Consider the following 13,471-nt stretch of genomic DNA (forward strand, 5'->3'; position numbering starts at 1 on the left):
CTAACAATGCTCACTGTTACTGAATTGGTCAGTTGTTTTTAGGCCTTTTTGGAGGACAGAGAATATATATTTTTCTTGCATTGCTTTTATACTTTTACTGTGTCTATCTTGTCAGAACATATAGCCATTACATACTGTCCTCTCTCCCTTCCAACTTCATTTGGCCTTTCTCCTCAAGGAACTATACATTTAATGCTATCAACCCCTATATTGATGTTTCTACTGCAGTCAGTTTGGGTTGTGTGAAACTCATTCTTCAGATGATATCTCAGGATGGAATCATGAGAACTGTATTCCCTGAGTTCTTGCTGGTTAATCATTGTTTTTCTGTGCTCTGTGACCTTGAAAGTCAGTTTTGCTAAATTGTAATCCTTGGGTTGCATTTTCTTTCTTTGAGTGTCTTAAATATGTTTCTCTATTTTATTTTAGAAAAAAACATTGAAAACTTGAAAACCGACATAATCTTTTCTTGTTTTCCTTGTAAATAACTTGCCCCTTTTGCCTCCATGCCCAAAGATTTTTCTCTGTAATCTATTTTCCCAAAATATATCTGGTGTTAGTTATTCTGGGTCAGTATTCTCGAGTATGCGTTGTGTTCTTTCAGTGTATAGTTTCTTTTTATTACTAATTACGGTTTTTAGTGTTCTGTTCCCTTGCTTGGATTTCTGTGAGGGACTCCTGTTAGCTGTATGTTGTATCTATCTTTCCTCGATTGGCATATCTGTTGTGTTTATCCACTCTTGTGTGTCTTTCAGTTTAGTCTTCATTCCTGAATTCTTACTAAATTTCTAATTCTTCATGTAGTTCTGTTCCTTCATTTTTAAGCTTTTCTGATTTCTTCATTTATATGGGTCTTTTGTGTCTTAAATAACTTTTTAATGTTTTTAGCTTATTTTGAAATCTTGTTGTTTTGTTGGCATGCTTTCATTGTATAATGTCATATTTTCATTTATAAGTGTTCTTTTCATTCTCTTAATGACTCTTCCCCCTTTTAGTAGAAGTCTCTTCTCATTTCTTAGGTACACTCTTTTATTTATCTGAGAATATTGATTGTTACTTTCTACCTACCTAATTTATTTCCTCTCCTTCCTCCATTTGTTTTGGCCTTTATCATTTTAGAGGCTTTATTCAAATACATGGTGATCCTTGGTTATTGGTTCATATTTAAGAATTAGTTAAAAAAAAAAAAAAAAAAAACTACTTGGAAAGTCTGTGTGCCAGGTCTTGTTGAATTCTAGACTTTACCATAACATAGTCTGGTTGGGTAATTTCACTGTAAAAACCCCAATGTCAGTCAGTTATCTTTTCATTGAGGTTTTTTGTTTGTTTGTTTGTTTTTGGTGCTGATCTTGTTTTTCAGAGAAGGTTCTTCTAGTCTCCTACTCTGCAGAGTATGAGATTAACTGATAGTGTTCTGCTCTGAGGATAAGAAAATTGTCACTCCCAGTATGTAAACGTTTGCTTAAGGAGGTTGCTTCCAGGTGTTGCTGGTTTCCCCTGGTCCAGACCCTCATCTTTATTCTCCCTAGAGAAGAGTCTCTGGTGACATGCCTGGGAGGGGAAGGGGCAATTGCTGAGCTATATGGATTAGGTGAGGAGAATTAGTAGGTTCTATTTCTTAATCAGTTTTTTCTAGGAATTTTCTTGTTTTTAGGCTCACCTTTAACCTCACTTCAAGACATATCTGTTGTTTCCAGTTGCTGAGCTTTTTGTGAGTTCTGCAGTATAAATTAAGTGACTTGAACTTTCCTGGGTCTGGGAAGTCAGTCATTATTTGTCTTTCTACTTTCTAAAATGCTGTTGCTATTATCTCTCCTCTCATCTCTTTGTCTTAAGGGGCGGTTGTGTTTGTGTATGTGTGATTCTTCACTATTATTCGGTGTCAGTTTAGGAGACAGAACAGAGCTAATGCACAGGTTCCATTCTCTGAAAGTCCCTTCACCTGTATTGTACAGAGAATCTCAGAGAAGTCACTCTTTAGGTCTATTTTTATTTGTGTTTGAGCAAATAATATTGAATAAAATGTCTTTCTAATGACACATTTTTGTTTGTTTTAATGATTGCTCCTGATGCTGGTCTGAAAAGTTGCAAAATGTGTTTCATTTTCTTCTTTCTTCCAAGCCTCAGATGTGTTTAACCTAGTTCTTTTCTATAACTTTGCAGGCCCAAATGAAACGTTTATTTCATTTATCTTTTTTGAACAGGGAAGAGAATGTGAGAGGTCATACAGAAATGCTCTATATTAAGAGATATAAAATAAGCCCTTAGGATATCCAGTAAGGAAATAACTTTTAAAAAAGTGAAAAATCATGAAGGGATTTAAGAGGCTACATCAGAAAATATTCACTTACTATTTTTAAAAATCAGGGAAGGAGGAATAGAAGAACAAAAAAAGATGTGATATATAGAAAACAAAAATTAAATTGGTAAACGTAAGCCAACTATTATATTAATATATCAGTAGTAACATTAAGTGTGAATGGTTTAAATAATTCAGATGACCAAGATTATCACATGGGTTTAAAAAGACAAAAGAGAAGATCCAGCTATATGCTGGATAAGCAAAATCAAGAGTAGAAAAACAATGGAGAAAAATCAATGAATCCAAAAGTTAGTTCTTTGAAAGGATCAATAAAACTACCAGACCTTTAGCTAGATTGATCAAGAAGAAAGGAGTTCAGTTCATTTCAGTCACTCAGTCGTGTCCAACTGTTTGCAACCCCATGGAGAGAATACTGCAATTACTAGAATCAGAAATGAAAGAGAGGAGAGCACTACCAACCTTACAGAAATGAAAATAATTATAAAGGAATGTTTATTCTGTGAACATCCAGATATGCCAATAGGTTGGACAACTTAGACAAAATGGGCAAGTTATTTGAACAGTATTCTCTGTACGTAAGAACTGACGTGATGATCTATTTCCAGGCTCCTGCCTTCTCCTCTCAAGGATGCAGTAGAAGTCTCGACCTGGAGAACATGCTACACGATGCAGGAGGTGAACTCTGCCCTTAGTAAGATCCAGCTGGTGGGATATTCTCAGAAAATTGTGAGTGTTAATACAATTTTAACTGATTGATGAACGCTTTTGATTCTCTGGAAGGGTTCTATAGTTCCCATTTTTAAGCCATTCAGTCACTATAAATCTTGTACTAGTACATGGTGGAAAGATAGAACATCTGTTATTTTTCTCCATCTTTCCCAGGTTCTTACTGGTGCTCTGCCCCAAACCTTATATTCCCTGTCATTCATTAGCATATAATAGGTCAGAAAAAAAAAGGCATCTCATCCTGTTTACTTTATAACAGTGACACCACTTTACAGGTTTTGGACTTATGAAGTAGGAAACAGCATCAAAGGGATCAAGAAATAATTTGGCACATATGACTTCTGAGCTCTGATCATGATGAGGGTTCCCATTCCTGTTAACTGTGGCCCAGAGCCACTCTGTACAGAACAACCAAGATATTAATTCCTAACCTGGAAAGGGTTTAAAAAAAGAAGAAGAAAACCTAAATTTGTCTCTTTGGCCTATATCATAATATGTCATCGCTGCCTTTTAATGGGTGGGACCTGGGTGCCTGGTTACATGTGGATGGACTGAAATTCTCAGAAATGTGACAAGTAAAAGACTATAAGATGTGTCTCTCCCATGGTCTCCACCATCTTTCTGTTCTTAAACTTTCTGATTCACTTGAAAGTAGTTTCTAAGTAGAGAAGGATTTTCTGGGTTTTTTTTTTTCTCTGCAAACTTAACTGGCATGACTGCACTACTGAAAGCTCAGCACACGTTCTTACAATGGTTCTTTTCTAGGAGCTTTTCGGTGCGGTCCAGGTGACTCCTCTAAGCTCTGGCTATGCCCTTGGAAGCTCCAACTGGATTATCCAGTCCCATTATGAGAAAGTGTCTTACGTCTCTGGATCCTCCTTGCTTACCACGCACCCACAGGTAATTCTAAATTCTCTTGTAACAACTCAGATTTTCAGTTGAAAGTAAAGTCACTTAGTCATGTCTGACTTTTTGCGACCCTATGAACTGTAGCCCACCAGGCTCCTCCATCCACGGGATTTCCAGGCAAGAATACTGGAGTGGGTTGCCATTTCCTTCTCTAGGGGCTCTTCCCAACCCAGAGATCAAACTTGGGTCTCCCACGTTGCAGGTAGACTGTGTTACTGTCTGAGCCACAAGGGAATCCTGAATTTTCGGTAACTCACCCTAAATTCAGAATGTATCCAGAGTGGTGTCAGCTCTTTGTCATTTTTTATTTATTTATTCGTTTCTACAGTAGGTCCTTCTTGGTTATCTATTTTAAGTAGAACAGTGTGTACATGTCAATCCCAAACTCCCAATCTATCACTTCGCCCAGCCCTTCCCGCCATAACCATAAATTCATTCTGTAAGTCTCTGAGTCTGCTTCCATTTTGTAATAAGTTCACTTGTATCTTTTTAGATTCTACATATAAAGCAATGTCATACGGTCTTTGTCTTTCTCTGTCACAGTGACTTCACTTAGTATGATAATCTCTAAGTCCATCCATGTTGCTGCAAATGGCATTATTTCATTCTTTTTAATGGCTGAATAATATTCCATTATATGTATTTACCACATCTTCTTTGTCCATTCATCTGTCGGTGGACATCTAGGTTGTTTTCATGTCTTGGCTATTGTGAATAGTGGTGCAGTTAACACTGTGGTCCATGTATCCTTTCGAGCCATGTTTTTCCCTGGGTAAAAGCCCCGGGAATGGGATTGTTGGATCATATGGTAACTATTTTTTTTAAGAAACCTCCATACTGTTCTCCATAGTGGCTGTACCAATTTACATTTCCACCAACAGTGTAGGAGGATTCCCTTTTCTCTACTTCTTCTCTAGCATGTATTGTTTGTAGATTTTTTTGATAATAGCCATTCTGACAAATTTGAGGTAATATCTTGCTATAGTTTTGATTTGCGTTTCTCTAATAATTAGTAATGTTGCACATCTTTTCATGTGCCTATTGGCCATCTGTATATCTTTGGAGGAATATCTGTTTAGGTCTTCTGTTCATTTTTTGATTGGGTTGTTTGTTTCAGCAGTATAAAACTGCATGAACTTTTTTCTCATTCTGTGGGTTGTCTTTTTTTTTTTTTCCTTGTGATTTCCTTTGGTGTGCAAAAGCTTTTGAGTTTAATTAGCTCCCATTTGTTTGTTTTTGTTTTTATTTCCATTATTCTGGGAGACGGATCAAAAAAAGATATTGCTGAAGTTTATGTCAAAGAGTGTTCTGCCTACGTTTTCTGAGTTTTATAGTATCCAGTCTTACATTCATATGTTTAATCCATTTTGAGTTTAGTTTTGAGTGTGGTATTAAAGATTGTTCTGTCTTCATTTTTTTTAAACATGTAGCTGTCCAGTTTTCCCAGCACCATTTATTGAAGAGACTCTTTTCTCCATTGTGTAGTCTTGCCTCCTTTGTTGTAGATTAATTGACCACAGGTGCGTGAATTTATTTCTGGGCTTTCTGTTCTCCTGCTCCATCGACCTATAATTCTGTTTTTGTGCCAATACCGTGCTGTCTTGATGACTATAGCTGTGTGATACAGTCTGAAGTTCTGGAAGCCTGATTCTTTTTGCTTTTATTTGTCAGGATTGCTTTGGCTATTCGGGGTCTTTTGTGTTTCCATACAAATTTTAAGATTTTTTTATCTAGTTCTATGAAAAATGGCATTCGTAATTTGGTAAAGATTTATTGAATCTGTATATTGCCTTGAGTAGTATAGTCATTTCAACAATATTGATTCTTCCAATCCAAGAACATGGTATATGTGTCCATGTGTTGGTGTCATCTTCAATTTCTTTCATCAGCATCTTACTTTTCGAAATAAAGGTCTTTTGTCTTGTTAGGTAGGTTTATTCCTAGGTATTTTACTCTTTTTCAATGCAATGGTAAATGGGATTGTTTCTTTAATTTCTCTTTCTGATCTTTCATTGTTAGTGTGTAGAAATGCAACAGATTTCTGTATATTAACTTTGTATACTGCAACTTTACCAAAGCATCAGCCTTTTAAATCTTTCTGATTTTAGTTTCTACAAACATTCTTTTTTGTTGTGTAAGAACATTTAACATGAGATATGGGTTCAGTCACTCAGTTGTGTCCAACTCTTCGCAGCCCCATGGACTGTGGCCCACCAGGCTCCTCTGTCCATGGGATTTTTCAGGCAAGAGTACTGGAGCGGGTTGCCATTTCCTACTCTAGAACATAAGCTATACCCTTATAATAAATGTGTAACTGGACAATACATGGTTGTTGACTGTAAGTGCAGTGTTGTATAGCTGATCTCTAGAGCTTTTTCATCTTGCTTACCTGAAACTTTATGTCCTACTCTTTATCAAAGTTAGATTATTTGTGTCTGAACATTTAGGATCATAGTTCCTCTATAAGATCATGCTGCCTTTAGGTTACCTCTGGGATTTAGAGATTTCCCAACACTTCCAATAACAGAGCTTGATGTGTGTAACAGAGATGGTCACTCATTTACCCAACAAATACTAATTTTTCAATATTTACTAAGGGCCTGCCACGTCAGGCACTCATCTAGGTTTTAGAGATTCAGTGGTGACCCACAGACAAAGTCTTCTCTCATGGATCAGCATTCATTTGATGAGAGAGAATGGCATGATGAAAATAAATGAGCAAAATGCTTCCACGTGGTGACACAAGTACTGAAAACAGAGTTCTGTATAGAGTGATGGTGACTAGTTTAACTTGGATGGTCAGAGAAAGCTTCTAGGGAAACAGCTCATTGAACCTGAGACCTGGAGAAATGAGGTATGTAAAGCAGTGTGATGAAGTATGACAGAGACATGCCAGATGAAGAGCTCCTAACACGGGAACAAGCTGGGCATGTCTGCAGAGCAGAGAACACCCTTGTGATTGCAGTGTATGAAGTGTGATCATGACATGTCCAAGATGCCAAGCCATGTTGAACATCATGAGAAATTTGAATTTTATTTGAACATATAGACTGAAGCTTTTGTTAAGTTTTAAGTTATTCATTCATTAACAGTCATATTGGCAAGAAGCTCAGTATATAAGTATTGTTTTAAGTGTTACTCCATTTTTTAGATATTTGTAAAGAATTTATTGTTCATTTTATAAATGTTTTCATGGTTATAAAAGGTCATTTCAGCTCAGTCATGTCCGACTCTTTGCGACCCCATGGACTGCAGCACACCAGGCCTCCCTGTCCATCACCAACTCCTGTAGTTTACTCAAACTCATGTCCATTGAGTCGGTGATGCCATCCAGCCATCTCATCCTCTGTCATCCCCTTCTCCTCCTGCCTTCAGTCTTTCCCAGCATCAGGGTCTTTTCTAATGAGTCAGTTCTTCGCATCAGATGGCCACAGTACTGGAGTTCAGCTTCAACATCAGCCCTTCCAATGAATATTCAGGCCTGCTTTCCATTAGAATGGACTGATTGGATCTCCTTGCAGTGCAAGGGACTCTCAAAAGTCTTCTCCAGTACCACAGTTCAAAAGCATCAAATCTTTATGGTCCAACTCTTACATCCATACATGACTACTGGGAAAACCATAGCTTTGACTTGACAGACCTTTGTTGGCAAAGTAATGTCTCTCCTTTTTAATATGCTGTCTAGGTTGGTCATAACTTTTGTTCTAAGGAGCAAGTGTCTTTTAATTTCATGGCTGCAGTCACCATCTGCAGTGATTTTGGAGCCCAAAAAAATAAAGTCTGTCACTGTTTTCATTGTTTCCCCATCTATTTTCTATGAAGTGATGGGACCAGATGCCATGATCTTAGTTTTCTGAATGTTGAGTTTTAAGCCAGCGTTTTCACTCTTCTCTTTCACTTTCATCAAGAGGCTTTTTAGTTCCTCTTCACTTTCTGCCATAAGGGTGGTGTCATATGCATATCTGAGGTTATTGGTATTTCTTCCGGCAGTCTTGATTCCAGCTTGTGTTTCTTCCAGCCCAGCATTTCTCATTATGTACTCTGCATATAAGTTAAATAACCAGGGTGACAATATACAGCCTTGACGTACTCCTTTCCCGATTTGGAACCAGTCTGTTGTTCCATGTCCAGTTCTAACTGTTGCTTCCAAACCTGCATACAGATTTCTCAGGAGGCAGGTCAGGTGGTCAGGTATTCCCATCTCTTTCAGAATTTTCCACAGTTTATTGTGATCCACACAGTCAAAGGCTTTGACATAGTCAATAAAGCAGAAGTAAATGTTTTTTTGGAACTCTCTAGCTTTTTCAGTGATCCAAAGGATGTTGGCAATTTAATCTCTGGTTCTGCTGCTTTTTCTAAATCCAGCTTGAACATCTGGAAGTTCATGGTTCACGTACTGTTGAAGCCTGGCTTGGACCATTTTGAGCATTAGTTTGCTAGCATGTGAAATGAGTGCAATTGTGCAGTAGTTTCAGCATTCTTTGGCATTGTCTTTCTTTGGGATTAGAATGAAGACTGACCTTTTCCAGTCCTATGGCTACTGCTGAATTTTCCAAATTTGCTGGCATGTTGAGTGTAGCACTTTCACAGCATCATCTTTTAGGATTTGAAATAGCTCAACTGGAATTCCATCACCTCCACTAGCTTTGTTCGTAGTGATGCTTCCTAAGGCCCACTTGACTTCACATTCCAGGATGTCTAGCCCTAGGTGAGTGATCACACTATCGTGATTATCTACGTATAAAAGGTGGTACTAGTGTGAAGAACCCATCTGCCAGTGCAGGAGACATAAGAGACATGGGTTTGATCCCTGGCTCCAGAAGATCCCCTGGAAGAGGGCATGGCAATCCACTCCAGTATTCTTGCCTGGAAAATGGCCATTGACGGAGAGCCTGGCAGGCTACAGTCCATGGGGTTGCAAAGAGTAGGATACGACTGAAGCAACTTAGCACAACACACATATATCTTTCCATGTTTATACAGGAGGGCAATGGAGATTAGATAGTCAATGGATGATGGATGGATAGATAACTTGGTGAAACCATATCCCATTTTAATATGAGTAAAAGAATATTATAAGTCTAGAACAATAGAATGCTCTGAGCTGCCACTCTGCTTTGTTTTCATACCTTTTTTATAAGCAACTTTCAAGGTCTAGAGGGGACAAGTTGCTATTTTTTCCTATAGCTAGCAGAATTCTGGGCCTTTCCCGCTTGCTGAAATCAAAAGCCCATCACTGTCGTCTTAATTTGCTTCACTGAATCAAAATTTTGTATTGGCAGCTTCTATCATTCCTGATGTATTCTCTCATAAAAGACAGAAAGATTACTTGGCTGCCAACTCTTCCGATTTGTCCTGCTTAGATCAAAGCCTTTACAGTACTATCGATGTAATTTCCAGTAAATTATTCTTACAAGATCCATAAATTTAAAGGGAAAAATAAGGTTTTGAAAGTAATGAGTAACATACCTAAGTAATTAATTTTAATTTCTAGCTGGCAACCACTATTGTATGTAAAGAAGAAAGTAAATTAGATTTTCTTTTGCCCAGATGATTGGATTCTGTATTGAATTAGCAGGGATAAGAAAAGACTTGATTTGAAAAAGCTCAGTAGTCTACTTCAGATGTCAGCAAACTATGGTCCTTGAACCAAGTTTGATCTCCCACCTGTTTTTGTTAATAATGTTTTGTTGAAATATAGCCACACCCATTGTTTTATGGGTTGTTTGTAGCTGCTTACACCCTGTCACAGCAGTTATACAGGTAGACTTTATATTAATAGACAAGGGCCAATTCAGCTTTAGTAATGGAAGCCCATGAGCTAGGAAGAATGTGGCAGACTGTTGTACTGATCTAATAAGCGTTTGGAAATTAGACTTTGGATTAAGCCTGTAATAGTAAGGATGGAAAAGTAAGTTAAAACATTGGCAGATCTTAAATTCAACAATCATTTCTTGAATGCCTACTATCTTCGAGGAAGGAAAAATACAAGGCAGAGATTTCATACCTGGATGACTCAGAGACTGGTGATAATGACATGAATCCAGTTGGCAAGGAGGAGTTGGCCGGGGCGAGGGTGGTCATTAGTTGTAGAAGAGGGTGCTGGGTATGATGAAGAGGAATGAGAGAGAACATGAGACAAATGGAAATGCAGAGCTGGGACTTAGACGTGAAGGCAAGCCTGGAGACCAATTGGAGAGCCATCAGATTTTTTAAAAGATAAGTGCTGAGGACTGAAGACTGAGCTGTGGGAAACTGTTTAATTTTGATAAGAAGTACTTTGTCATTTATATCTAAGTATATCATAATTTCCTTCTTAATGTTCCTGATTTAAATAACCAGAGGTTATTTTATAGTATACTTTTGTTTGTGTCAAGCCTATCCAGTATGGTTAGACTTAGGGTTAAACAAAACTTTTGTCATATCATGGTTAGGTTTCAGGAGTCTATTCTAATTTTTTTGTGTGTTACAATAAGAATTTACAGATTCATTGAAATTTGTTCAGGCTTACTTTGAAACACAATCCTTTTTTTGTAAATATTCTACATTTATTGGAAAAGACTGCATTCACTGCTGAATGAAAATTTTTTCCATATATATTTATCCCTTTGAGTCTGTTGTGTTTTTAATTCTCATATCTTTGCTTAGCTACCAGTATCTGAAAAAGATGCGTTATTTGTTGATTTATCTGTTTATATTTTAAGCCATATACTCAGGGGTATGTGTTGATGTTATCATTATGTCTTGTTGATCAATTACTCATTCTGTCAGAATGTTTCCTTTTTTTTCTCTATCAAGACTACATTAAAAGCCAGGAGTCTTTTTCCTTTCTACACTTGCTGCTAGTGTTTTTCATCCTTTTTTTTTCCCCACTCTTTCTATGTCCTTTTCTAGTGAATCCCTTGCAGACAACATAGTAAAGAATTTTTTTTTTCTTTTTTAATCTGCAGAGTCTCTTTGATTAGTGAAACCTATTTATGTTTCTTAAATCACTACTTGGGTCTTGTTTTTGCCATCTTCACATTTTTTTAGTTTACTTCATTCTTTCCCCTGTGTGTTCTTGCCTTTTTTTAGAAGACTAAATTTCTTTTTGCAAGTTTGAACATATATGTCTATTTTTTCATTTTTAATTTTATACTGAAGCGTAGTTGACTCATAGGAGTCATAGAAAAAGCTGACTCACACCCAGCATTCAAAAAGCTAAGATCATGGCATCTGGTCCCATCACTTCATGGCAAATAGGTGGGGAAACAATGGAAACAGTGGCAAATTTTATTTTCCTGGACTCCAAAATCATTGCAGACAGTGACGGCAGCCACAAAATCAAAAGACACTTGCTCCTTGGAAGAAAAACTAGGACAGACCTTGACAGTGTATTAAAAAGCAGAGACATCACTTTGCTGATGAAAGTCCATATTGTCAAAGCTCGGTTTTTCCAGTAGTTATGTACGGTTGTGAGGGTTGGACCATAAAGAAGGCTGAGCACTGAAAAATTGATGCTTTCGAATTGTGGTGCTGGAGAAGACTCTTGAGAATCCCTTGGACTGCAAGGAGATCAAACCAGTCAATCCTAAAGGCAATCAGTCCTGAATATTCATTGGAAGGACTTACACTGAAGCTCTAATACTTTGGCCACCTAATGGGAAGAGCCAACTCGTTGGAAAAGACCATGATGGAGAGCAAGAGAAGAAGGGGACAACAGAGGATGAGATGGTTGGATGGACATGAGTTTGAGCAAACTTCAGGAGATAGTAAAGGACAGGGAAGCCTGATGTGCTGCAGTCCACGGGTTTGCAAAGAATCAGACACGACTGAGCTATTGAGCAACAACAGTTGATTCAGTGTTGTGTTTGTTTCAGGTGTATAGCAAAGTGATTCAGTTATACACATACATGTATCTGTTCCTTTTCAAATTCTTTTCCCTCCTAGGTTGTTACATAATATTGAGCAGAGTTATCTGTGTTATACAGTAGGTCCCTGTTTGTTATCTATGTATATCTTACTCTTCCAGTTTATTCCTTCTTTTGTTCTTCCTGTGAGTATCTTTATCACTGTCTCTCCCTCTAGAGCTAGTTTCCTCTTGTCCCTTTCATCTTTTTTCTCTTCTTTCCTCCCACCTCTCCCCTACCCACCATTGTCAGTAGTGTCTAGAAATTTAGTCTCAGGTTATTTAAAACTCCAGAAGATAGTGAAGGACAGGGAAGCCTGGTGTGCTGCAGTCCGTGGGGTCACAGAGTTGGGCATGGCTTGGTGACTGAACATCAATAGGGTGGTGAACATATTTAGACAACAGTGAACTTTGTTCTTTTTTTATTTTCAACCTAATTTCTCATAAAGCTCACAATCCTGCTAGATTTACTTTTCTTTTTCCAGGAATAATTGAGGAATGTTCACCATGTGGGTCTTAAAATGGTAATCCTTATGAGATTTTGAGCTACTGAGAATATGTTTAAGTGCTCCTCACATTTAAATGATAGCTTTTATCATTTCGAGAAGGAAATGGCAACTCACTCCAGTACTGTTGCCTGGAAAATCCCATGGACAGAGGAGACTGGTAGGCTATACAGTCCATGGGGTCGCAAAGAGTCGGACACGACTGAGTGACTTCACTTTCACATAATAGCTTAAGTGAAAGTGAAAGTCACTCAGTCGTGTCCGACTTTTTGCGACCCCATAGGCTATACAGTCCATGGAATTCTCCAGGCCAGAATACTGGAGTGGTTATCCTTTCCCTTCTCCAGGGGTTCTTGGGATCAAACCCAGGTCTCCCGCATTGCAGGCGGATTCTTTACTAGCTGAGCCACAAGGGAAGCCCAAGAATACTGGAGTGGGTAGCCTATCCCTTCTGCAGCAGATCTTCCCTACCCAGGAATCAAACCAGGGTCTCCTGCATTTCAGGCAGGTTCTTCACCAACTGAGCTATCAGTTCAGTTCAGTTCAGTCACTCAGTTGTATCTGACTCTTTGCAACCCCATGAATTGCAACATGCCAGGCCTCCCTGTCCATCACCAGGAGTTTACCCAAACTCATGTCCATCGAGTCGGTGATGCCATCCAACCATCTCATCCTCTGTCATCCCCTTCTCCTCCTGCCCCCAACCCTTCCCAGCATCAGGGTCTTTTCCAGTGAGTCAACTCTTCGCATGAGGTGGCCAAAGTATTGGAGTTTCAGCTTCAACATCAGTCCTTCCAGTGAACACCCAAGACTGATCTCCTTTAGGATGGACTGGTTGGATCTCCTTGCAGTCCAAGGGACTCTCAAGAGTCTTCTCCAACACCACAGTTCAAAAGCATCAATTCTTCGGCTCTCAGCTTTCTTCACAGTCCAACTCTCACATCCATACATGACTATTGGAAAAACCATAGCCTTGACTAGATGGACCTTTGTTGGCAAAGTAATGTCTCTGCTTTTTAATATGCTATCTAGGTTGGTCATAACTTTCCTTCCAAGGAGTAAGGAAGCCCTAATAAATGAAAGCTTAGATAGATATAAAATTAAAGGGAAAAAAACTTT

At 38.3% G+C, this 13,471-nt stretch overlaps 1 protein-coding gene across 3 annotated transcripts in view; it reads left to right on the forward strand.

Annotated features, from left to right (window-relative positions):
* INTS9 (integrator complex subunit 9) overlaps nt 1-13,471 on the forward strand; it is a 116,992-nt gene that overhangs the window by 67,337 nt on the left and 36,184 nt on the right. For all 3 annotated transcript variants that reach the window (XM_081496169.1, XM_081496189.1, XM_081496178.1), the window contains 2 exons: nt 2,929-3,049; nt 3,815-3,949. In XM_081496169.1, coding sequence (XP_081352295.1) covers nt 2,929-3,049; nt 3,815-3,949 — 256 coding nt within the window. The remainder of the gene's footprint in view (nt 1-2,928; nt 3,050-3,814; nt 3,950-13,471) is intronic.

Source organism: Giraffa tippelskirchi, chromosome 1 (assembly GCF_054371585.1).
Source record: "Giraffa tippelskirchi isolate mGirTip1 chromosome 1, T2T-mGirTip1v1.2.pri, whole genome shotgun sequence".
Taxonomy (NCBI): domain Eukaryota; kingdom Metazoa; phylum Chordata; class Mammalia; order Artiodactyla; family Giraffidae; genus Giraffa; species Giraffa tippelskirchi.